Source organism: Salmo trutta, chromosome 37 (assembly GCF_901001165.1).
Source record: "Salmo trutta chromosome 37, fSalTru1.1, whole genome shotgun sequence".
Classification (NCBI taxonomy): Eukaryota; Metazoa; Chordata; class Actinopteri; order Salmoniformes; family Salmonidae; genus Salmo; species Salmo trutta.
In genome coordinates this window covers 13,156,639-13,180,254 of record NC_042993.1, presented here as the reverse complement: position 1 = coordinate 13,180,254, position 23,616 = coordinate 13,156,639, and the positions used below count along the sequence as shown (strand labels likewise).

Here is a 23,616-nt window from a genome sequence, read left to right as displayed (position 1 = left end):
GTTATTTTTGACCATTTTAACTGAAAACAATCACAGTAAAGTACTTAATTGTTAACCAGAAATGATTTGATATTGAGATAGGACTACATTGGACCTTTAAAGCTCATTATGGTCATTCAGGCATCCAATGTGCAGTAGTCTAGGCTACATTCTAATTAATAAAGATTTTACAACCATGCTATAATGACATTCCAAAATAATGGGTGTTGTGGTTTTTCCATGTGAACAGTGTTGAATGCAGAAAATATACCACGTGTCATTTGATTTACCTTATTGTGTACAATATTTGCCACTAGATGTCTCCTGCGATTCCCGTTAGGGCAGCATTAAATACATTGTAATAGTGGACTTCCAGATAGCTTCCAGAATTCATTTGCATATGTCCTTGATGGAGAGTTGACACTTGACTGAGAAACTGTCAGTCCCATAGCCTTACACCCATTAAATTCTGGCAGAAAACCTGTCTGAGAAGTCATCCAGTGCAATGTGCACAACCAGATTGGCAAATTCAATATCAATCATGTTTGACTTCTGATCCTAGGTACCAACATGGTATGCAGACTTTTGTTCCAGCATAGTATTAAAAACTGTGGCCTGGCTAAAGCATCAGCTATTAAAACTGAAGTATAGGGAATAACATTTTTGTCAATATAATTTTCAGACTGATGTTCAAATAATGCAAATGTGCATAAAATTAAGTCTAATCCTGTCATTAATGTAACAAACACATTATCATACAATTGTCACTTTATAATGCATCATCTTCATGTTCTGCATCCTGTTGATTAGCTTGAATGCAGATGACAACTTATTTGCCATTGTGTGAAAACATGTTCTTATAACACTGGAAACAGGAAACATAACAAGGCAAGACAGAGACATTGGTAAAGATTTCCCAGCAGTATTATTTTTTTAGTTACAATAGCTTGTCTTTCTCACTTGACTCTTAAACTAGAAATCTTTAACACCAATATTACATGGTAACAGCCAGTATGGAAACATCTACGTCAATGCTCTGGGAAAAACACAGAAACTCATACTGTCAAGTCAAAACAGTCTCAAAGTGGGACTTTTTCATAAAGGAAAAAACAAACGCTCGTACACACAGCCTACTACAGAGACTAATTTGTGTTGTAGAGAGTGGTGGAGGACTGGGGGTGCTAGGGTTGTGACACTGGAGGGTGTGAGTGCATGTAAAAGAGGGGGGTGGTCCCATTCCAGCTTCTGGAGCCAGAAAGTTACTCCTTAGAATGCATGTACAGCAACAGGTCAGCGACGCGGTGGCTGTAGCCAAACTCGTTGTCATACCTGGGGAAAACAGACAGATGGTGTCATAGTTGAGAATAACCAAAAAGGGGTCCAGCGTTAGCAGGGGAGGAACTATAGAATGAAGAATGATTGAATATTTACTCTAATTCTAAGGGAGGAACTTACCAGGAAATGAGTTTGACAAAGTTGTCGTTGAGGGAGATACCAGCGCCAGCATCAAAGATGGAGGAGTGGGTGTCTCCAATGAAGTCAGAAGACACAACCTGGTGGGACAGGAAATATGAAACCCACCAACAGAACAGCTGCAGTATACAGAGATCTATGTAATCTAGGAGCCATGCTTTTAAACTACAACTTGCTAATAACACATCATATAATTGCCAGTTAAACTGAGCTCTATTTCCACCTCTGCTCATCTTTCATTTTGTAATTAACTTACAGAGTCCTCAGTGTATCCCAGGTATCCCTTCATGGGTCCTTCGGCGGCCTTCTTGACAGCCGCCTTGATCTCAGCGTAGCTGCCGGGCCGGGACAGGCGACAGGTTAGGTCCACCACTGACACGTCAGCCACGGGCACACGGAAGGCCATGCCAGTCAGCTTGCTGACAGAGAGAAGGCTCACATCAGCACTTATATAAGCAGTCTTTTTCGTCAAGCACACATCTGCATTTAGCATCTTTGATAAGTAGCAGGCACAATCACATAAATGTATGCAAACACACCCACCACAGGAGGCTGTTGAGGGGAGGATGGCTCATAATAATGGCTGGAATGGAGTCAATGAAGTGCTATCAACCACATGGAAACCATGTGTTTGATGTCATTCCAACCAGCCTCCTGTGACACACACACCCCATCTACTGACCCGTTGAGCTCAGGGATGACCTTGCCCACAGCCTTGGCAGCTCCGGTGGAGGCGGGGATGATGTTCTGGTGGGCACCACGGCCATCGCGCCATGCCTTGGCAGAGGGGCCATCCACTGTCTTCTGGGTGGCGGTGTAGGCGTGGACTGTGGTCTGAGAGGAGGACCAGAGAGAGAAAAGGGAAAGATGAGCATGGGTTCCATAGCGTCAGCAGATGTCAATATGGATCACAGGAACAAAAGACATTCAGATGCTCCCTGCATGCTGGTCATGAAGATGCATGGGCAGACAGTCTAATGGAAGAAGGACACTTACCATGAGGGCCTCCTCGATGCCGAAGTTGTCGTGGATGACCTTAGCCAGGGGGGCCAGGCAGTTAGTGGTGCAAGATGCATTGCTGTGGATGACCAGAGAGAATTACAATAGGTCACCAATTCAGATGAATCAATTATGCTAGCGTTATTAAAGGTTGACTATTCTTGTGAAGAGTTCACCCTTTCGTCATGCATGTATTGGTCAGGAATAAAGGGACTCACCTGACGATGGTCATGCTGGAGGGGTCGTACTTGTCCTCGTTGACTCCCATGACGAACATGGGGGCGTCGGGGGAGGGGGCAGACACAACCACCCGCTTGGCACCACCCTGGATGTGGGACTGTGGAAACAGAAAAGAAAACACATTGAGAAAGTCTCAAATCTTGCATGCACATCATATTGAATGTTTTCTGGATCTGACTGGTCCTAATACACTTGAGAACTGTTGATTAAGTCTTTCGAGTTTCATAGGTTTATTTTGACAAATTACATTAGGGTTACTTATTTTGCTGTTGCAAGGCCTTGGTGGGCGCTACATAGTTTTCAGTGCTTGACGGGGACACACGAGTGTCAGTGTCTTCAGTCTGTCTGGGTACTGCTACTTACAGAGGCCTTGTCAATGCTGAGGAAGACTCCGGTGGACTCAACGACGTAATCGGCACCGGCGTTACCCCATGGGATCTCATGGGGCTTCATACTAATGGGGAGAGAGAGATATTAAGGAAAGCTTTGACTATGTACAGACTCAGTGAGCATAGCCTTGCTATTGAGAGAGGCCGCCGTAGGCAGACCCGGATCTCAAGAGAAGACAGGCTATGTGCACACTGCCCACAAAATAATGAGGTGGAAACTGAGCTGCACTTCCTAACCTACTGCCAAATGTATGACCAGAGACACATATTTCCCACAGATTGCACATAGAATTTGAAAACAAATCCAATTTTGATAAACTCCCATATCTACTGGGTAATATAGCACAGTGTGCCATCACAGCAGCAATATTTGTGACCTGTTGCCACAAGAAAAGGGCAACCAGTGAAGAACAAACACCATTGTAAATACAACCCATATTTATGTTTAATTATTTTCCCTTTTGTACTTTCGCTATCTGAACATCGTTACAACACTGTACATAGACACAATGACATTTTAAATGTCAATTCCTTTGGAACTTTTGGGAGTAACATTCAAAATGGGTGAATATTTCCTTTAAGCCTCAGTGTTATCACTGAGCTGGGCCTTGCAGACAGGTGGTGCCAGCCCTCAAAGACTGATAGCAACACTGAGGAGATAATGGCCAGAGGGATTACAGACCACTGAGGTAATACTCTATGAGCCAGAGAGAAAGGGGCACACACGCTCAATCCCAAATCAACCTAGCCCCATAGAATGGAACTTTACTCAGACGTACAGAAACGCTGTTCCAGTGGCCCTCGCATGCACACATACAGACAAGCATGCCCGAGCACACGTGATGATGTCACTCACCACTGGAATACGGAGATGGAGTGGTCGTCCACAATCAGCTTCCCGTCCTCCATGCTCACCTCACCCTTGTAACGACCGTGGGTGGAGTCATACTTGAACATGTAAACCTGTGGAGAAAGAATGTCAGAGAACGTCAAGGTTATCAGTTCATTACACATGGGGGAATTGGTGCCTTTTTACAATAAATACTACCACATAAGCACACAGGTAGCTTGACCTGGCCTCCTCTGATTAATAATGGCAGGGTGCCGTATTAAATGAAGGCTGTTGATTGAGGGACTGAAAGAGACTCAGCTCACCATGTACTGCAGGTCGATGAAGGGATCGTTGATGGCAACGACTTTGATTCCCTTCTGCAGGCAGGCCCTGAGGACCAGGCGGCCAATTCGGCCAAACCTGGACAGAGGGAAGAGCTGGATTCAGTACACAGACAAAAGAGCGACATGGTATTGCTCCCCTAAAAACGTTCTAGAATTCCCTTGTCCGGCCTCTGTGTATTGGGACTGCTGTGAAAAATTCCAGATGATGCTAAATGAAAATGTTTTGAGTTAGGATTTACACATCATGTGGATGGGTGAGTGAAGAAATGTGTGTGTACTTAGTCGTGTGACTGTTGTACGTGCGTTGGTGTGCTGGTTTACAGTGTAATCCTCATTCTGTTAACAGTGCTGTTCCTCTTCCCATCTAACACTACTGACTCCCCTCAACACCTTCTGGCGCCAGTTGCACCAGTTGGTCTTAACTCTACGTCCAAGGTAAAATGTGCTCTACGCCAGACCTAAAAATGATTCCTGTTACACCACCTGGGCGTAAGCCCTTCTATGAGCTATGCCTGGGCGGAGATTCTACACCTAGTAGGGAGCAGGTGTTAAATTGGGACCATTTTCTTTCATGACATGCACAGAAAATTTATATTTTCAAAAGGATGCGAGTCTCGTGTTCATATTTCACAACCTCTGCAGGCTTTGAGTTGCCTATGGGTGAGTCAATAATACACTTAATTTATGCTACATACCATGCTAAATGTGCCTGATCAGATATTAGCAAACAAATAGATGAGCTGTAACCTCAACTTATTTGCCCAACCAGAGATCAAATATCCTATACACAGAGATTCTGTGAATCAAAATCACATTGACTTATCTGATCAATCAAAGGCTTTTCATGGGGATATAGCCTTGGCTACTACGCCAGTGAAGAGCAAAATAATCCCCCCGTTATACTAGGCTACATAACATGCTAGCAAAATGTTCTGATAACACTATTAGATGAGCAAACTAGACTTTTTTAAAAATGTATTTAACCAGGAAGGGCTCATTGAGATTTAAAATCTCTTTTTCAAGAGCGTCCTGGCCAAGATAGGCAGCGCCAAGTCATTACAAAAAATTACAGACAAACATGAAAAACTACAAGTAATCTAGTAAAAACCATAGAATTAACAAAGAATAACAAAAACATTGACATGTCAGGGAATCAGTCATCAGTGATTTAAAAATACCAATCGGGACAAGTTCTTCCAGTTTAAAAGTATTTTGTAAGGCATTCCAAGACGATGGCGCAGAGACTAAAGATCATCATCATGAACTCACCTCGGCTAACATTTTCCCAGCCTAATTGTCACCAAATATCCAATGGAGATACAGTGAAAACAAAAAAATCTGACATGCATTGATTTATCAAGACGAGTCCCCATGCTTGTCTCAAAGCAGTGAGATGGCGCTGTCCCAATCATAACTGTGATGAAATTATAGTTGACCACACACGGCGTTACTTTAAAGTATTTAAATTAGCCTACTTTATTCCAATAGTTTCATAATTTAGTGATATTCATTCCCACAGTAATTATTGATTGACCCATCCAGATGTGGTTTAGAAAACATGCCTAGTGGTGGGCTTTGTGAAGTGATGGGACGTGCCTCGCAAAGTTCAGAACTGTCACGATGATGGTAATAGCCTAGCAACCACCAAATCTCATGAACGGCCATTGCTTACGCCGGACTTAGCTACGACTAAATTCTGATCCCAAAGTTGGCCGTAGCTACGCCCGAACTAGCATTTAAGGCCAACTTCTTTAACACCCAACTGGTGCAGCAACTGGCCCCTGGTGACAACCACAAGCTCTGTGGGGGCCGACAGATACCCATAGGAAGACGACCAATGTCTGTTCAGTGTTCATTGTTTGCTGCTCCCAAATGCGATTTACACCATAGAGCTTTCAGTGTGTTTTGCAATTGCTTTGCACCTTTATATGGCTTCATAGCCTGTTATTATTACATAACTAGTCTTAACTGGGGCTGGATGTCTGTCGGTGCACATGGGTCATTTCCCATTTTTTTGAATGGCAGTGTTTAACACGTTTTGTTGATAAATATGCAACAATTTGTATATTAGAGGTGAATGTAATACTTACCCGTTGATTCCAACACAGAGGTCTGACATAGTTGCTGTTGATTGGGTTGTAGTGGTGAACCTGAAACAAGACATTAGAAAACATTAGGAAGTGTATTGCAACAAAGTGTCCCTCCCTGTAGAAACAGCAACGTCTGCAAATGTATAGCCTTCAAAGACGGTAGCTGTAACACTGAAGTTTTCCACGCCGTCTATTTCACAGAGCACAATGCCATGAATCTGCAAGCACTTTCTTTCTATAAACAGCAGAGAAAGTAGTGCAAAAGTTTAACTTGTCCAGTTACATAACAGCAGTTAGCTAAATCAAACACTTGTTCTGCAATGTAGTGCAGGACTAGATGGCCTCGTGCTGGGAGGTGTAGGCTAGATTTGTGTCCCTAACTTGGTTATGGAAGGCTCCATTGTCTCCAGGCCTGTTTAACATGCCAGACAGAGAGCAGAGAGTTGAGGAACTGAAGCCACAGGCCCAGACTTCCTATTCAGAGGACTTCCTTTCTGTAGACTCCAGGGGAAACCAGCCCAGTATGAAACAAACACTGGGTCCTGGGCTCCTCCCTTGTAGCCTGTCTGAATCCAGAGGGGATATAAAAATCAGTAGCTCTCCTCTCCTCCGCAATGTTAGCTCTCACTGTATTACCAGCCTGAAGGCCTGTGGTGCCAGGCCAGTCTCATTACTTTCCAGAGGCTGCGGTGTGTAAGGAACGATAAAACACAGCCTTCCACTTTAACCTTCTGGTTTAATAGGACTAGGCTATTTGTCTACTTTGACTTCTCCAATGGTCCCATATTGGAGGATTGGACACAAACATGATTTTCTGTTCTCAGCTCAACTTGCATGGAAATGTATAAATATGAGCCTTGGGTAGTGCCTAGTTCAGTGACAATCTGTATTATGATCATATGCACATGACTATGGGCAAGCTGCTGCATGTGTGGTATTTGACAGAGTGAGTGGCTGTGCTGTACAGGAGCATGTTGAGGTTTCTAAAGACACTGGGATAGGCTATTGGTTATGTAAGAGAGACAGACATGGGTTATGTAAGAGAGACAGACATGTCTACTAAACAAAAAGAGGGAGGGTTGGAACATAGTCAAGCATGTAACTTCATCAGCCCTATAAGGACTGGAGAGGAGTCAGAGATATTTTTGTGGAGGAAGATGACCATTAGCCAGAGACGCAGGAAGCAGATGTGTGTGAACAAGATAGATAAAATGTTCAACCAAATTATGTAGCCTAGCAAAGAAAAAAAAAGAAAGAAGTGTTGGTTAGCAATGCTGAAGGTAAAATGAGGTCAGGAGAGGTTTGAACACATTTGAGGAAATACTTACAAAATACAGTTAGCCAATAACAGCAATGTCAGGTACGTGATGGATGGACCGCATAACAGTAAGTTACTACCCTTGGCTAACAAAGTGATGCAACAATCAGGAAATTCCTGCTTCAGTTTGCATCGATGAAAACGTTTGTTGGAAATTGATGTGTCAAAATCAACGTAGAAACAATGCTGTTTAAACAAGTCATAGATCTATAGCCCAGGGCTATCAGTGCATCATATTTACTATAATCTGTATTGCTCTATAAGTGACATTTAAACCAATAAAGCAATGACAGACCCATTATTAATCAACTGAAAAACACTGGGGGTTTTTCTTCAACAAAGGAGACTATTGATTTGTCCTAGTCTGCAATGACAGATAGTGATTTTGGCTGCACATGGAGGTCCAATCTAACAGGACTAAAATAACATTTAGGTTATATATAATAAAATAATTTAAAAAAAAAAATCCATGACCATGTCCAGTTCAAAGGTAAGGTAAATGTGGTTTGTTTCTTCTCTCAAGTTAGGATAAATCATTAGGCCATAACCTATCCTCGCTGTAACCTTACATTTATTTATTTCACCTTTATTTAACTAGGTAGGCCAGTTGAGAACAAGTTCTCATTTACAACGGCGACCTGGCCAAGATAAAGCAAAGCAGTGCGACACAAACAGAGTTACACGTGGGATAAACAAAACGTACAGTCAGTAACACAATAGAAAAATCTATACTGCTCAAAAAAATAAAGGGAACACTTAACCTGTCTGGGCTAGGGGGCAGTATTGAGAATTTTGGAAAAATATGTTCCCATTTTTAACTGCCTCCTACACCAACTCAGAAGCTAGAATATGCATATTATTGTTCAGGTTTGGATAGAAAACACTCTGAATTTTCTAAAACTGTTTGAATGGTGTCTGTGAGTATAACAGAACTCCTATGGCAGGCAAAAACCTGACAAGGTTTCAAGCAGGAAGTACCCTGTCTGACAAGGAGTCGTGCGTCTTACATCTTTTTATTGAAAAGTAAGGATCTTAGCTGTAACGTGACAATTCCCAGGGCTCCGATAGGCTCTCAGAGCCCGGGAAATAACTGAAGGTTTACGAGGGAGCCTCAGGCTGAAACACATTATCACCTTTTGTAAGTGGCTGCTCCGAGGACCTTTGAATGAGGCGCGTGCACGAGTCGCTTCTGAGGAGAAATTTTATTCGGCTGTTTAGGCTCAATGCATACTCCCTGTCGGAATATTATCACTTATCTACGAGATAACTGGCATAAAAATTGGTTTTAAACAGCGGTTGACATGCTTCGAAGTACGGTAATGGAATATTTAGACATTTTTGACACGCCAATGCGCCATGCGCGGGACCGTGAAGAAGCATTCTGATAGTGTCTAGAACTCACGAACAAAACGTCGCTGTTTGGATATAACAATGGATTATTTGGGACCAAACCAACATTTGTTATTGAAGTAGAAGTCCTGGCAGTGTATTCTGATGAAGAACAAGCAAGGTAAGAACATTTTTCTTATAGGAAATGTGATTTTGGTGGAGGCTGACCTAGGTGGGTATCTAAATAGCTAGCCCTGTAATGCCGGGCTATGTACTTAGCACATTTTGCAATAATCTTCATCCGAAAAGCTATTTTAAAAATCGGACATATCGAGTGCATAGAGGAGTAATGTATCTATAATTCTTAAAATAATTGTTATGCTTTTTGTGAACGTTTATCGTGAGTAATTTAGCAAACTGTTAGTAAATTCCGGGGGTTATGCTTTTTCTGAACGTCACATGCTAATGCAAAAAGCTGTTTTTTGATATAAATATGAACTTGATTGAACAGACATGCATGTATTGTATAACACAATGTCCTAGGTGTGTCATCTGATGAAGATCATAAAAGGTTAGTGCTGCATTTAGCTGTGGTTTGGGTTTATGTGACATGATATGCTAGCTTGAAAAATGGGTGTCTGATTATTTCTGGCTGGGTACTCTGCTGACATAATCTAATGTTTTGCTTTCGTTGTAAAGCCTTTTTGAAATCGGACAGTGGGGTTAGATTAACGAGATTCTTGTCTTTAAATAGCTGTAAAATAGTCATATGTTTGAGAAATTGAAGTAATAGTATTTCTAACGATTCAAAAATCGCGCCACTGGAATTTCAGTAGCTGTTACGTAGGTGGGACGAAATCGTCCCACATATCCCAGAGAGGTTTTAAACAACACATCCTAGATCTGAATGAAAGAAATAATCTAAATACTTTTTTCTTTACATAGTTGAATGTGCTGACAACAAAATCACACAAAAATAAATCAATGGAAATCCAATTTATCAACCCATGGAGGTCTGGATTTGGAGTCACACTCAAAATTAAAAGTGGAAAACCACACTACAGGCTGATCCAACTTTGATGTAATGTCCTTAAACAAGTCAAAATGAGGCTCAGTAGTGTGTGTGGCCTCCATGTGCCTGTATGACCTCCCTACAACGCCTGGGCATGCTCCTGATGAGGTGGCGGATGGTCTCCTGAGGGATCTCCTCCCAGACCTGGACTAAAGCATCCGCCAACTCCTGGACAGTCTGTGGTGCAACGTGGCGTTGGTGGATGGAGCGAGACATGATGTCCCAGATGTGCTCAATTGGATTCAGGTCTGGGGAACGGGCGGGCCAGTCCATAGCATCAATGCCTTCCTTTTGCAGGAACTGCTGATACACTCCAGCCACATGAGGCCTAGCATTGTCTTGCATTAGGAGGAACCCAGGGCCAACCGCACCAGCATATGGTCTCACAGGGGGTCTGAGGATCTCATCTCGGTACCTAATGGCAGTCAGGCTACCTCTGGCGAGCACACGGAGGGCTGTGCGGCCCCCCAAAGAAATGCCACCCCACACCATGACTGACCCACCGCCAAACCGGTCATGCTGGAGGATGTTGCAGGCAGCAGAACATTCTCCACGGCGTCTCCAGACTCTGTCACGTCTGTCATGTGCTCAGTGTGAACCTGCTTTCACATGTGAAGAGCACAGGGCGTCAGTGGCGAATTTGCCAATCTTGGTGTTCTCTGGCAAATGCCAAACGTCCTGCACGGTGTTGGGCTGTAAGCACAACCCCCATCTGTGGATGTCGGGTTCTCATACCACCCTCATGGAGTCTGTTTCTGACCGTATGAGCAGACACATGCACATTTGTGGCCTGCTGGAGGTCATTTTGCAGGGCTCTGGCAGTGCTTCTCCTGCTCCTCCTTGCACAAAGGCGGAGGTAGCGGTCCTGCTGCTGGGTTGTTGCCCTCCTACGGCCTCCTCCACGTCTCCTGATGTACTGGCCTGTCTCCTGGTAGCGCCTCCATGCTCTGGACACTACGCTGACAGACACAGCAAACCTTCTTGCCACAACTCGCATTGATGTGCCATCCTGGATGAGCTGCACTACCTGAGCCACTTGTGTGGGTTGTAGACTCCATCTCATGCTACCACTAGAGTGAAAGCACCGCCAGCATTCAAAAGTGACCAAAACAGCCAGGAAGCATAGGAAAAGAGAAGTGGTCTGTGGTCCCCACCTGCAGAACTACTCCTTTATTGGGGGTGTCTTGCTAATTGCCTATAATTTCCACCTGTTGTCTATTCCATTTGCACAACAGCATGTGACATTTATTGTCAATCAGTGTTGCTTCCGAAGTGGACAGTTTGATTTCACAGAAGTGTGATTGACTTGGTGTTCCCTTTATTTTTGTGAGCAGTGTATATACAGTGTGTGCAAATGTAGTAAGATTAGGGAGGTAAGGCAATAAATGGGCCATAGTGGTGAAATAATTACAATTTAGCATTAACACTGGAGTGATAGATGAGCAGAAGGTGAGTAAGTAGAGATACTGGGGTGCAAAGGAGCAAAAAAATAAATAACAATATGGGGATGAAGTAGTTGGGTGGGCTATTTACAGATGAGCTGTGTACAGGTGCAATGATCGGTGAGCTGCTCTGACAGCTGATGCTTAAAGTTAGTGAGGGAGATAAGTCTCCAGCTTCAGTGATTTTTGCAATTCGTTCCAGTCAGTGGCAACAGAGAACTGGAAGGAAAGGCGGCCAAAGGAGGAGTTGGCTTTGGGGATGACCAGTGAAACATACCTGCTGGAGCGCATTATACGGGTGGGTGCTGTTATGGTTACCATTGAGCTGAGATAAGGTGGGGCTTTACCTAGCAAAGATGACCTGGAGCCAGTGAGTTCCATATGGGTTTGGTGATGAATATGAAGTGAGGGGCAGATGAGAGCATATAGGTGGGTAGTATATGGGGCTTTGGTGACAAAACGGATGGCACTGTGATAGACTAGATGCTTAATGTGAGTCTGGAAGGAGAGTTTACAGTCTAACCAGACACCTAGGTATTTGTCCACATATTCTAACGCAGAACCTTCCAGAGTAGTGATGCTAGACGGGCGGGTATGGGCAGCAATGGGTTGAAGAGCATACATTTAGTTTTACTTGCATTTAAGAGCAGTTGGAGGCCACGGAAGGAGTGTTGTATGGCATTGAAGCTCGTCTGGAGGTTAGTTAACACAGTGTCCAAAGAAGAGCCAGAAGAAAACAGAATGGTGTCGTCTGCGTAGAGGTGGATCAGAGAATCACCACCAGCAAGCGCGACATCATTGATGTATACAGAGAAAAGTCGACCCAAGAATTGAACCCTGTGGCACCCTCATAGAGACTGCCAGAGGTCCGGACAACAGGCCCTCCGATTTGACACACTGAACTCAATCTGAGAAGTAGTTGGTGAACCAGGCGAGGCAGTCATTTGAGAAACCAAGGCTATTGAGTCTGCCGATAAGAATGCTGTGATTGACAGAGTCGAAGGCCTCGGCCAGGTCGATATAGACGGCTGCACAGTATTGTCTTTTATCGATTGCGGTTAAGATATCGTTTAGGACCTTGAGCGTGGCTGAGGTGCACCCATGACCAGCTCGGAAACCAGATTGCATAGCGGAGAAGGTACAGTGGGATTCGAAATGGTCGGTGATCCCTTGTTAACTTGGCTTTCGAAGACTTTAGAAAGGTTGGGTAGGATAGATATAGGTCTGTAATTGTTTGGGTCTAGAGTGTCTCCCCCTTTGAAGAGGGGGATGACCACAGCAGCTTTCCAATCTTTAGGGATCTCAGACGATGCGAAAGAGAGGTTGAACAGGCTAGTAATAAGGGTTGCAACAATGGGGGCAGATAATTTCAGAAAGAGAGGGTCCAGATTGTTTAGCCCAGCTGATTTGTAGGGGTCCAGATTTTGCAGCTCTTTTAGAACATCAGCTATCTGGATTTGGGTGAAGGAGAAATGGGAGAGGCTTGGGCAAGTTGCTGTGGGGGGTTGCAGAGCTGTTGACCGGGGTAGCCACGTGGAAAGCATAGCCAGCCGTAGAAAAATGCTTATTGTAACTGTTGATTATCGTAGATTTATTGGTGGTGACAGTGTTTCCTAGCCTCAGTGCAGTGGGCAGCTGGGAGGTGCTCTTACTCTCCATGGACTTTAGTGTCCCAGAACTAAATAAAACTGAAATTACAAGGTTATTAACACATCAGCAACTGACTGTACGAGTGGATGTTACGCCTAAAATGAGACCTTGAAAAAGCCTGAGTGCCTCTTTGTGACCCCTTCACTTGTTGATAAGTTTACCATAACCTCTAAACCAGACACTGATATAAAAACCCTGGACAGATAGGCTATATTAGAGTCATGGCTAGAAGGGATCGAGCTTTTGTCAAATTAACATCAAAAGTAGATTCTCCCTCCCTAACCTTAATTTGCGCAGCAGGTAAGTAGTATTAGGTAATCTATAATCAGCTACGAAAAATCAAATCTGATGTTCATTTCACAAAAGCTGGATCCCTTCTAGCCATGACCCTATATGAAGGGAGTCCCAGTTATCTTCCATTAGCTTTTCCACTCTGAGCTGAGGGTCACCGAAATGGAAGCACAGACAATCCATACACGGGACAGAACTAGTAATGAACTCTCCGAGCATTAGGCTAGACTAGTGCGGACAAAGCCTTTGGGGCTAAAACACCTCAAACCAATCGAAGCAACACTTTAGACAATCAACGCAAAATAGCTATAAATAGGCTTTTCCAACGGATTGTCCGGTTGTCTAATGTCGAGCACCAGTTTCAAACTGTCTGGGTGTAGGCTATAACGTGAGGGTTATGCAAAAGCAACATATGAACAAGGCAGTTGACCCACTGTTCCTAGGCCGTCATTGAAAATAATATGTTCTTAACGGACTTGCTTAGTTAAATAAAAAGGTAAAATAAAAAAAACAATATCCTTAATAGACGATTGATTTACCTGGTTAACTAAGTGTAGTAAGCTATGCAAAACTACATACGCTACATATTTAATTGGACTAGTGTCATAAGGTCAAGTACCTTACTGAATATGCTTAGAATCTGTAGTATCCTCCTATGAGCAATAAGTTAAAAAAAACTCCTTAGGACTCCCTCTCCATAGTTTGCAGGCCTTGAAGACTACTGTGCGGCAGCAAGGTAGGATTTAGTGCTGTCTTTGAAAGGACACACAGGATTGCCCTTGCATCTGGTTGGTGTAACTTTAGACAACTTGATAATCTGTGCGTCTGTATGCCTGTGTGGCTCCCACTGCACTGCACCCAGCTGGCTTATCCTAATCTGCCTGTTCCTCCAGCCTGTGGTCTTTTTAAAGAGCCCCAGAATGCACTGTGTATGCTGCCTGGATTGACTGGCCAACAATGAGCCGACTGGTCCAAGCTCAGTGAATCCTCCTCACCTAATGCAGTCACACTGACTACAAATGAATGGCATCTGTGCCTCAACTCCATTCACTGCACCAGTGGGGAATTAAAAGTACTAGTCTGGAGCTTGATATATTCAGTAGCATTGAACGTTTGGATAATTACATTAAAAAGATGTCATCAAGTTACTGTCTGGCCATCTTCAATTCTCCTTGCCACACAGGCATCATAAGTTGACCCAGCCATTAGTGATACAGGCAAGCAGGCCGAGAGGCAGTCAGAGAAGGCTCCATGTTAGTATCGTGTTCTCACATTCCTCCCTCCTTTATATTCTGTTCACACCTTCCCTGTCCCCCCCTTCAGCTGCAGTCTGGTCCAATCCACATATCAAGTCCACTGCACTAGTTCTATCACCTCCATTTTGTTTCTTGAGAAAAACAGAGTAGACAACCCTCACGTCTGTCTTGTCAAGGCTGCTGTGGTCTAATAAAAGAAAATGTCGGTGGGTTCTGTTATTGTGTGTGTGTACTATTGTCTGAAGTACTACCACACCTCTTTTGGTCTCAAGAGTACGCAAGTGGGCTGAAAAATATAATCCTTTATCGAGGGGACCAATCAATACTGGACTTGTGTTCTGGATGCCTCAAGATGTCAAACGACTCTCAATTAAGCGCTGAACTGTGGAGGAATTCAACAGGTGCAGGCTGGTGGCAACATGGTGGTGACTTATTAAAAGCCCAGCACAGACAAGTGGCCACTGTTTATACAGGATCCACCTCGGCTTCTGACTCAACCTCAAATCAATTATCTGCCTGTTCTACTGAAAAATGAACATCGCCATACCAACACCCCATGATCAAGTCCCAAACACTGAAAAGAGTAGGCCCATGTTTTTCTGCAGTTTGTCTGTCATTCAAGAAAAAGATTGAATATGAGCCATGGTATTTTTAGGGCTGGCAGAATTACTGCATAACGTTGAACCGATGGGTATGGATGAAGACCGTCATGAAAATAAAATAACCTTCATAAGCATAAAAAATATATACAGTACCAGTCAAACACACCTACTCATTCAAGGTTTTCATATTTTCTACATTGTAGAATAGCGAAGACATCAAAAAAAAAAATTTTAAAAAAAAAATGGAATAATGTAGTAACCCAAAAAATTAATTAAAATGACAGTTTCGCATACTCTTGGCATTCTCTCAACCAGCTTCATGAGGTAGTCACCTGGAATGCTTTTCCAACAGTCTTGAAGGAGTTCCCACATATTCTGAGCACATGTTGGCTGCTTTTCCATCACTCTGCAGTCCAACTCATCCCAAACCATCTCAATTGGGTCGAGGTCGGGTGATTGTGGAGGCCAGATCTGATGCAGCACTCCATCACCATCCTTGGTCAAATAGCCCTTACACAGCCTGGAGGTGTGTTGGCTTATTGTCCTGTTGAAAAACAAATGATACTCCCACTAAGCGCAAATCAGATGGGATGGCGTATTGCTGCAGAATGCTGTGGTAGCCATGCTGTTTAATTGTGTCTTGAATTCTAAATAAGTTAAAGTCACTGACTGTCACCAGCAAAGCACCCCCACACCTCCTCCATGCTTCACGGCAGGAACCACACATGCAGAGATCATCCGTTCACCTACTCTGTCTCACAAAGACATGGGTGTTTGGAACCAAATATTTCAATTTTGGACTCAGACCAAAGGACAGATTTCCACCGGCCTAATGTCCATTGCTCGTGTTTCTTGGCCCAAGCAAGTCTCTTCTTATTATTGGTGTCCTTTAGTTGTGGTTTCTTTGCAGCAATTCAACCATGAAGGCCTGACTCACGCAGTCTCCTCTGAACAGTTGATGTTGAGATTAGAGGTCGACCGATTATTGGAGGGCCCCAAAAAAAGAGCCGATACCGATTAAATCGGCCGTTTTTTCCCCCTTTGTAATAATGATAATTACAACAATACTGAATGAACACTTATTTTAACTTAATATAATACATAAATACTATCAATTTAGCCTCAAATAAATAATGAAACATGTTCAATTTGGTTTAAATTATGCAAAAACAAAGTGTTGGAGAAGAAAGTAAAAGTGCAATATGTGCCATGTAAAAAAGCTACCGTTTAAATTCCTTGCTTAGAACATATGAAAGCTGGTGGTTCCTTTTAACATGAGTCTTCAATATTCCCAGCTAAGAAGTTTTAGATAGTCCTATAAATACAATTTCTCTAAATACAATTTCTCTACACGATTTGTATGTCATATACCTTTGACTATTGGATGTTCTTATAGGCACTTCAGTATTGCCAGTGTAACAGTATAGCTTCCGTCCCTCTCCTCACTCCTACCTGGGCTCAAACCAGGAACACATCGACAACAGCCACCCTCGAAGCAGCGTTACCCATGCAGAGCAAGGGGAACAACTACTCCAAGTCTCAGAGCGAGTGACGTTTGAAACGCTATTAGCGCTCACCCGGCTAACTAGCCAGCCATTTCACATCGATAACACCAGTCTAATCTTGGGAGTTGATAGGCTTGAAGTCATAAACAGCGCAATGCTTGAAGAATTGCGAAGGGCTGCTGGCAAAACGCACGAAAGTGCTGTTTTGAATGAATGCTTACGAGCCTGCTGGTGCCTACCACCGCTCAATCAAATCATAGCCTTAATTATAATAAACACACAGAAATACGAGCCTTCAGTCATTAATATGGTCAAATCCGGAAACAAAACGTTTATTTTTTTTTTCAGTGAAATACGGAACCGTTCCGTATTTATCTAATGGGTGGCATCCCTAAGTCTAAATATTCCTGTTACATTGCACAACCTTCAATGTTGTGTCATAATTATGTAAAATTCTGGCAAATTAGTTCGCAACGAGGCGGCCCAAACTGTTGCATATACCGACTGCGCGCAATGAACGTAAGAGAACTGACACAATTTCAGGTTAACATTGCCTGCTAACCTGGATTTCTTTTAGCTAAATATGCAGGTTTAAAAATATATACTTCTGTGTATTGATTTTAAGAAAGGCATTGATGTTTATGGTTAGGTACAGTTGTGCAACGATTGCGATTTTTTTCCGCAAATGCGCCTTTGTTAGGAAGAAATAGTATTCACACAGTTCGCAACGAGCCAGGCGGCCCAAACTGCTGCATATACCCTGACTGTTGCAGAGGTGACACATTTTCCCTTGTTAAATGAAATTCATGTTAGCAGGCAATATTAACTAAATATGCAGGTTTAAAAATATATACCTGTGTATTGATTTTAAGACATATTGATGTTTAGGTACGTTGGAGCAACGACAATCCTTTTGAGAATGCGCACCGCATCGATTATATGCAACGCAGGACAGGCTAGATAAACTAGTAATATCATCAACCATGTGTAGTTAACTAGTGATTATGATTGATTGTTTTTTATAAGATAAGTTTAATGCTAGTTACCAACTTACCTTGGCTTCTTACTGCATTCGCATAACAGGCAGGCTCCTCGTGGAGTGCAATGTAAAGCAGGTGGTTAGAGCGTTGGACTAGTTAACCGTAAGGTTGAAAGATTGAATCCCCAAGCTGACAAGGTAAAAATCTGTCGTTCTGCCCCTGAACAAGGCAGTTAACCCACCATTCCTAGGCCGTCATTGAAAATAAGAATGTGTTCTTAACTGACTTGCCTAGTTAATAATAATAAAAAAAATTATTAAAAAAAAATTAAAGGCAAATCGGTGGCCAAAAATACCGATTGTTATGAAAACTTGAAGTCGGCCATTCCGATTAAAATCGGTCAACCTCTAGTTGAGATGTCTCTTACTTGAACTCCGTGAAGCATTTATTTGGTCTGCAATCTAAGGTGCAGTTAACTTTAATGAACTTACCTTCTGCAGCAGAGGTAACTCTGGGTCTTCCATTCCTGTGGCGGTCCACACGAGACAGTTTCATGTCTTAAAGTAAAGAACTGTCATTTCTCTTTGCTTATTTGAGCGGTTCTTGTCATAATATGGACTTGGTCTTTTACCAAATAGGGCCATCTTCTGTATACCACCTCCACCTTGTCGCTACACAACTAATTGGCTCAAACGCATTAAGAAAGAAATTCCACAAATTAACTTTTTTTTTTAAATGACTTAGGATAATTGCAATTGGCTCAGAACAGGGCATTACAGCTGGCCCTTGGATGTACACAGAGAGCTAATATTAATAATATACATGTCAATCTCTCCTGGCTGAAAGTGGAGGAGAGATTGACTTCATCACTACTTTTATTTATGAGAGGTATTGACATGTTGAATGCACCGAGCTGTCTGTTTAAATGACTACCACAGCTCAGACACCCATGCATACCCAATGAGAAATACCACAAGAGGTCTCTTCACAGTCCCCAAGTCCAGAACAGACTATGGGCGGAAGACCGTACTACATGGTACTCTATTCCACATCAAGTAACTGACGCAAGCAGTACAATTAGATTTTTTTTTAAAAGAGAACGCCTTATGGAACAGCGGGGACTGTGAAACAAACATACACATGGATTTAGTACTGTAGATGTGTGGTAGTGGTGGAGTAAGGGCCTGAGGGCACAGTGTGTTATACAATCTGTGAATATATTGTAATGTTTTTAAAATTGTATAAAGTACCTTAATTTTGCTGGACCACAGGAAGAGTAGCTGCTGCTTTGGCAGCAGCTAATGGGGGATCCATAATAAATACAAATACAAACAAGGCACACCTGTTAATTGAAATGCATTCCAGGTGACTACCTCATGAAGATGGTTGAGAGAATGCCAAGAGTGTGCAAAGCTGTCAAGGCAAAGGGTGGCTACTTTGAAGAATCTCAAATATATTTTGATTTGTTCAACACTTTGTTGGTTACTACATCATTCCAAATGTGTTGTTGCATAGTGTTGATGTCCTCACTGTTGTTCAAAAATGTAGAAAATAGTAAAAAAAACCCTTGAGTAGGTGTGTCAAATGTTTGACTGGTACTGATATCTATCTATATTTACATTTTTTGGTGTGTGGAAAGAACAGCTGACTGAAAACAGGAGAGCTGGGCATTCATGCGATTGACTCGGTTTCTGCTGTAACATGGACTCTACAACTTCATTCAACTTTGTTGCTCCTTTCTGAAGCAAGCAAGATGCTGTAGCAAACTAATCTTTGGTTGCCTAGGTGATTCCCCCCTCCCTGCAGCAGCACATATCAGTCAGGAGAGGAGGATAAAATGTGTGCCTTACATCTATTCTGGTGACAGCGGTCATTTAGTTGACCAATAACCGCCATCCAAAATTCCATGACCTGACCGTCACATCCCTAGGTATATTGACCACCATAGCAATAATATTTCATAGCATGGTATTAAAAATGCCTGGGGTAACAAAGCTCAATAATGACTACTTTGTTTCAAACATCCACCATGGTAGTTGTCTGTTCCAAGTCTGTCTAGCCAATCAGTCAAGTGCTATGGGGCTACTCCTCTGTTGGGGTGCAGCCGCCCACCCCTACACTCACCCAGACGGGCAATGGTCCACAGCTACAGCACCAACCCAATTACTGGGGAGAAACAGGGTGCCCGTAGTAAGTGGGTCATTCACCCCAGGGGCATACAGATACCCACTCAGGCAGAAAATGTCCCAGACAATGGGACAAAAATAAAGTGGGTGCAGTGTGGGAGCGTCTCAATATGGAAGTGTTTATGAACGAGTTGGCCTTTTACTACCATAGTCACAAAAATGCTGGCAATCAAGAAACAAAGCAAAAACCTGTGTGTGGCTGTGTTGAAGGATGAGGCAGATGGAGACCATTCCTGTTAGCAGAGGTGAGCCTGGGAGCCATTTTGAAGAAGTGCTGTGTCATACCACCACATCCATTTACTGTGCTGCACACAGGAAGAATGACACAACCAGGCAAATACGATGCAAGAGGCAGGCTGAGTAATAAGATATAGATATTTACAATGTAATAACAAATATACTATAAACCAGTGTTGTAATTTGCATAGAGAGAGCACACAGTGACCTCTGACCTCTACAAGCTGTCTTAACGTGCTGCCTCACACATACACCCTCTCACTGGCATTTTCTACATTCCCAGGCATGTCTTGTCTTGATTGTAGCTCAGTAGTTTTCCACGGTTGAGACCTGAGCCATGAAGGGCTGGCCTTGATACTAGAGACTGAAGACAGCTCAGTATTCACCATTCAACCTGCTCACTGACTGCCACGCCCCTTTGGAAAATAAACGGCATTAAGTCTCACAAACCTACATGTAGAATATTATTTTCAGTAAATCAATGTATCAAACCTTTTCTGTATTTATGAAACAGCAAACATGATTAACTAAAAGAAATGCACTTAGTCAAAAGCATGTTTTTCAAGATCATTCTGATTTGGTTGGGAAGAAAAATAAAAATAAATAATCAGATCTTTTTACCTGCAGCTAAACTATAGTATGTGGGCTAATCTCACATACATACAATGAACCTCTGTATAACCTACTGGTTCTCATCTCAGAATGTTATCAGTCTAATATGGCTGGACAGGTGTCATCAGAGAGAGCAGCATGATATCCAGTCCTCCTGTACAAGCCTCAGGACCAGCCAGCCTCAGCACCTTGCCTCTTTACTGTCACATGACTGCAGACAGCCAGTCAACTCACGCCACTAAATATCACATCATCAAGGCCTAGTAATAGACTAACGTAGTCAGCTTTGTCTGGACAAAACTAGACACTTGCTAAATGCATAATAAGCCTGTCACCTGTCCTGTGCTGACAAAAGAACATCAAGTTGTCACCCTGTTGTGTCAGGTTAGACTAAATCTTCAAGGCGGCAATACATTTAAGTCCTTTTATGTTCTGTTAGAGCTGTGAAACCTAACAGAGGGAAAGACCGCTGCAGAACAGAACAGCCATGAATAAATTAACTGTAGTATCAAACTGCAGTGAATCGATGAAGGAGGGGCCACCTCCTGCACCCTGCCAGCACGTGACCTGCCTGACATGTGCAGGTGAGGTGGGGCGGGGGGAGAAACACAACGACATCCATGTGATCATTTACTGATGCCATCTTTGGGGCAGCGATAGCCATCTCTAACCCCAGCATCAAGAGAGGACTCAGTCAGCACAAATCAAATGCAAAAGTCAAGCCTAGTTGAGCCAGGAAGTGTGGTTAACTATCAACCCAGGCAGTTATACAGCTAGTGATGGACTGCATGTTGCATCAGCATCAGAAGTGCTTATCAAGTTCTCACCGCTATACAAGCCGGCTCTGCACAAAAATAGGCCTACATAAGGCAGGTAAAGAACAATGTGTTCCCCTTCACAAATAAAACAGATTCAGCCACACACTAACAATACCGGTATAAAGAACACACTGATAGGATTCTTCACACACATGTACTTTAAATAATGGTTGGGGAAATATCTCAATGGTAACCTTAAGGTGATGGTAAGTGCATACCAAAAAAATGAAAGCGCATTGAGCAGGTCAGAGAGGGAGTAGAGAGTTTGAGGGAACCACCTCTTTTTACCCAGGAAGAGACTGGCCGCGGTCGACATTGCAGACGACTTTGAAGGAAAGTGGACACTGGCTGATTAACTTGTATCATAAATAACTATTCAATATTATTTATAAATCAGTCACTCAATTTTCCCACGATACATCAGTTTTGATTAACTCAAACACGGCCATTGAGTCAGAGAGTCTCTCAGCTGCAGGCACGTTCAAGCAGGCCGATAGAGGCCTTATTTATAGTCACACGACCTAACCAGCACATCAGCTTGTTTATATTAGGCCTATGCAATCAATTAGCAGTTATTCTTCCAGAATGATAATTGACACAGTGCACATGCATATATGCAGGCCAAACTAGATAAATGAGCAGTTTACTGATGATGATCATTATATATTTTAACTTGAAAATCAATTGATTTTGAAATATAATTAATTCAACAATTCTAACATGCCATTTTTCTGTCCTTTTAGATAAGGAATAATTTTATATCAAGAATGTGATAAGTGTTTGAGCAAGGCAACTAATCAGTCACTCTTTATGGCATCTCCTGGAAAATAGTCCGGGTCTGTAAAATGACCTTACAGTATGATACGACCTTCACCACTGCAGTGATGAAAAAGGCCCATCGTCTGGAGATGGCTGCTTCTCCATAGTGACACCGAGACGACACCTGTTGTTCCTGTCTTTGCAAAGGGTTGACATCTTGATTATGTATATTTTAGCAACTAATACAATTTGCAACAATTCGGACAGAGTAACCTAATCGGTAGGCACATTGATGCGACACTACACCATTGCTTCCACCATCAGAGAGAGAGAGAGAGAGAACGTCAGTTAATCTTCAATCATTAATCTCATCCCCAAAATTAAAACGGTCAACGTGAATGTATAAATTACAATTAAGTGGGCTCGGCTTAATTTGGCTACATTTTTGTTTAGATTTTCATCATTTCGACAGTAACGTTCTAGAATGCTATGACGCAATCAAAAGAATTCATCACGAGCATGTGGTGAGGCACGTAGCTAGCTAGAGCAACATTTCTGGGATTTCCTGTAGTCATCTATGCCAGAACTCTTGATTTACACCGACCATTTGATACAACTATTTAGGTTCAGGTGTGGGGAAACAGAGTAACTAGTTATTTGTGGCATGAAGACATAATCTAAATGTTGCATGATGCCACAATATTCGTGGTCAACAGTCTTCCGCAAAATGCATCATCGTTCGGGCTAGTGTCACGTAACCTCGGCACATTTTGCCTTCTAATGAATGAATAATGGGTTATCTTGTTGTTCTCACTAAATGCTCAACTCGTGTCTTAATAAACAATATTTGCACGTGCTATGCATTAGTTAGCAAACTACACGTCATATTTTCAGAAATTGTTGTACAGAAACGCGAATTATTACACAAGGCCATGAATGGGCGCATCTTTTCCCCGCCTCCATCATTTATTTCCTGGCTTTATAATGTTAAAGAGAAAGGAGAGGCTCAGAAGTAGCTAATGCTACACCATTACAACAGCATTCAAAAAAAGACAAATATTAAGCAATAAGTATTACAATTATTGTTGTATCATAATAACCCATTTTGTCGTTCATGCCTACCTTGAGGGGAGATGCTGCAGAGTCTGTGCAAACTGAGAGTACAGACTTCCGAATTTATAGCAGACACGTGACACGAGCGTTAGTCTTATCG

At 42.7% G+C, this 23,616-nt stretch overlaps 1 protein-coding gene across 1 annotated transcript; it reads right to left on the bottom strand.

Moving 5' to 3' along the window:
- Nucleotides 1–735: 735 nt before the first annotated feature.
- On the bottom strand, nucleotides 736–23,616 carry gapdhs (glyceraldehyde-3-phosphate dehydrogenase, spermatogenic). Its single transcript, XM_029737578.1, has 11 exons — nucleotides 23,526–23,616; nucleotides 6,347–6,406; nucleotides 4,236–4,332; nucleotides 3,937–4,043; nucleotides 3,055–3,145; nucleotides 2,670–2,788; nucleotides 2,449–2,530; nucleotides 2,135–2,286; nucleotides 1,709–1,871; nucleotides 1,435–1,532; nucleotides 736–1,308 (listed from the first exon to the last, which is right to left on the bottom strand). Exons 2-11 carry the CDS (start codon nucleotides 6,373–6,375, stop codon nucleotides 1,239–1,241), a joined length of 1,008 nt encoding a protein of 335 aa, XP_029593438.1. The 5' UTR covers nucleotides 6,376–6,406; nucleotides 23,526–23,616; the 3' UTR covers nucleotides 736–1,238.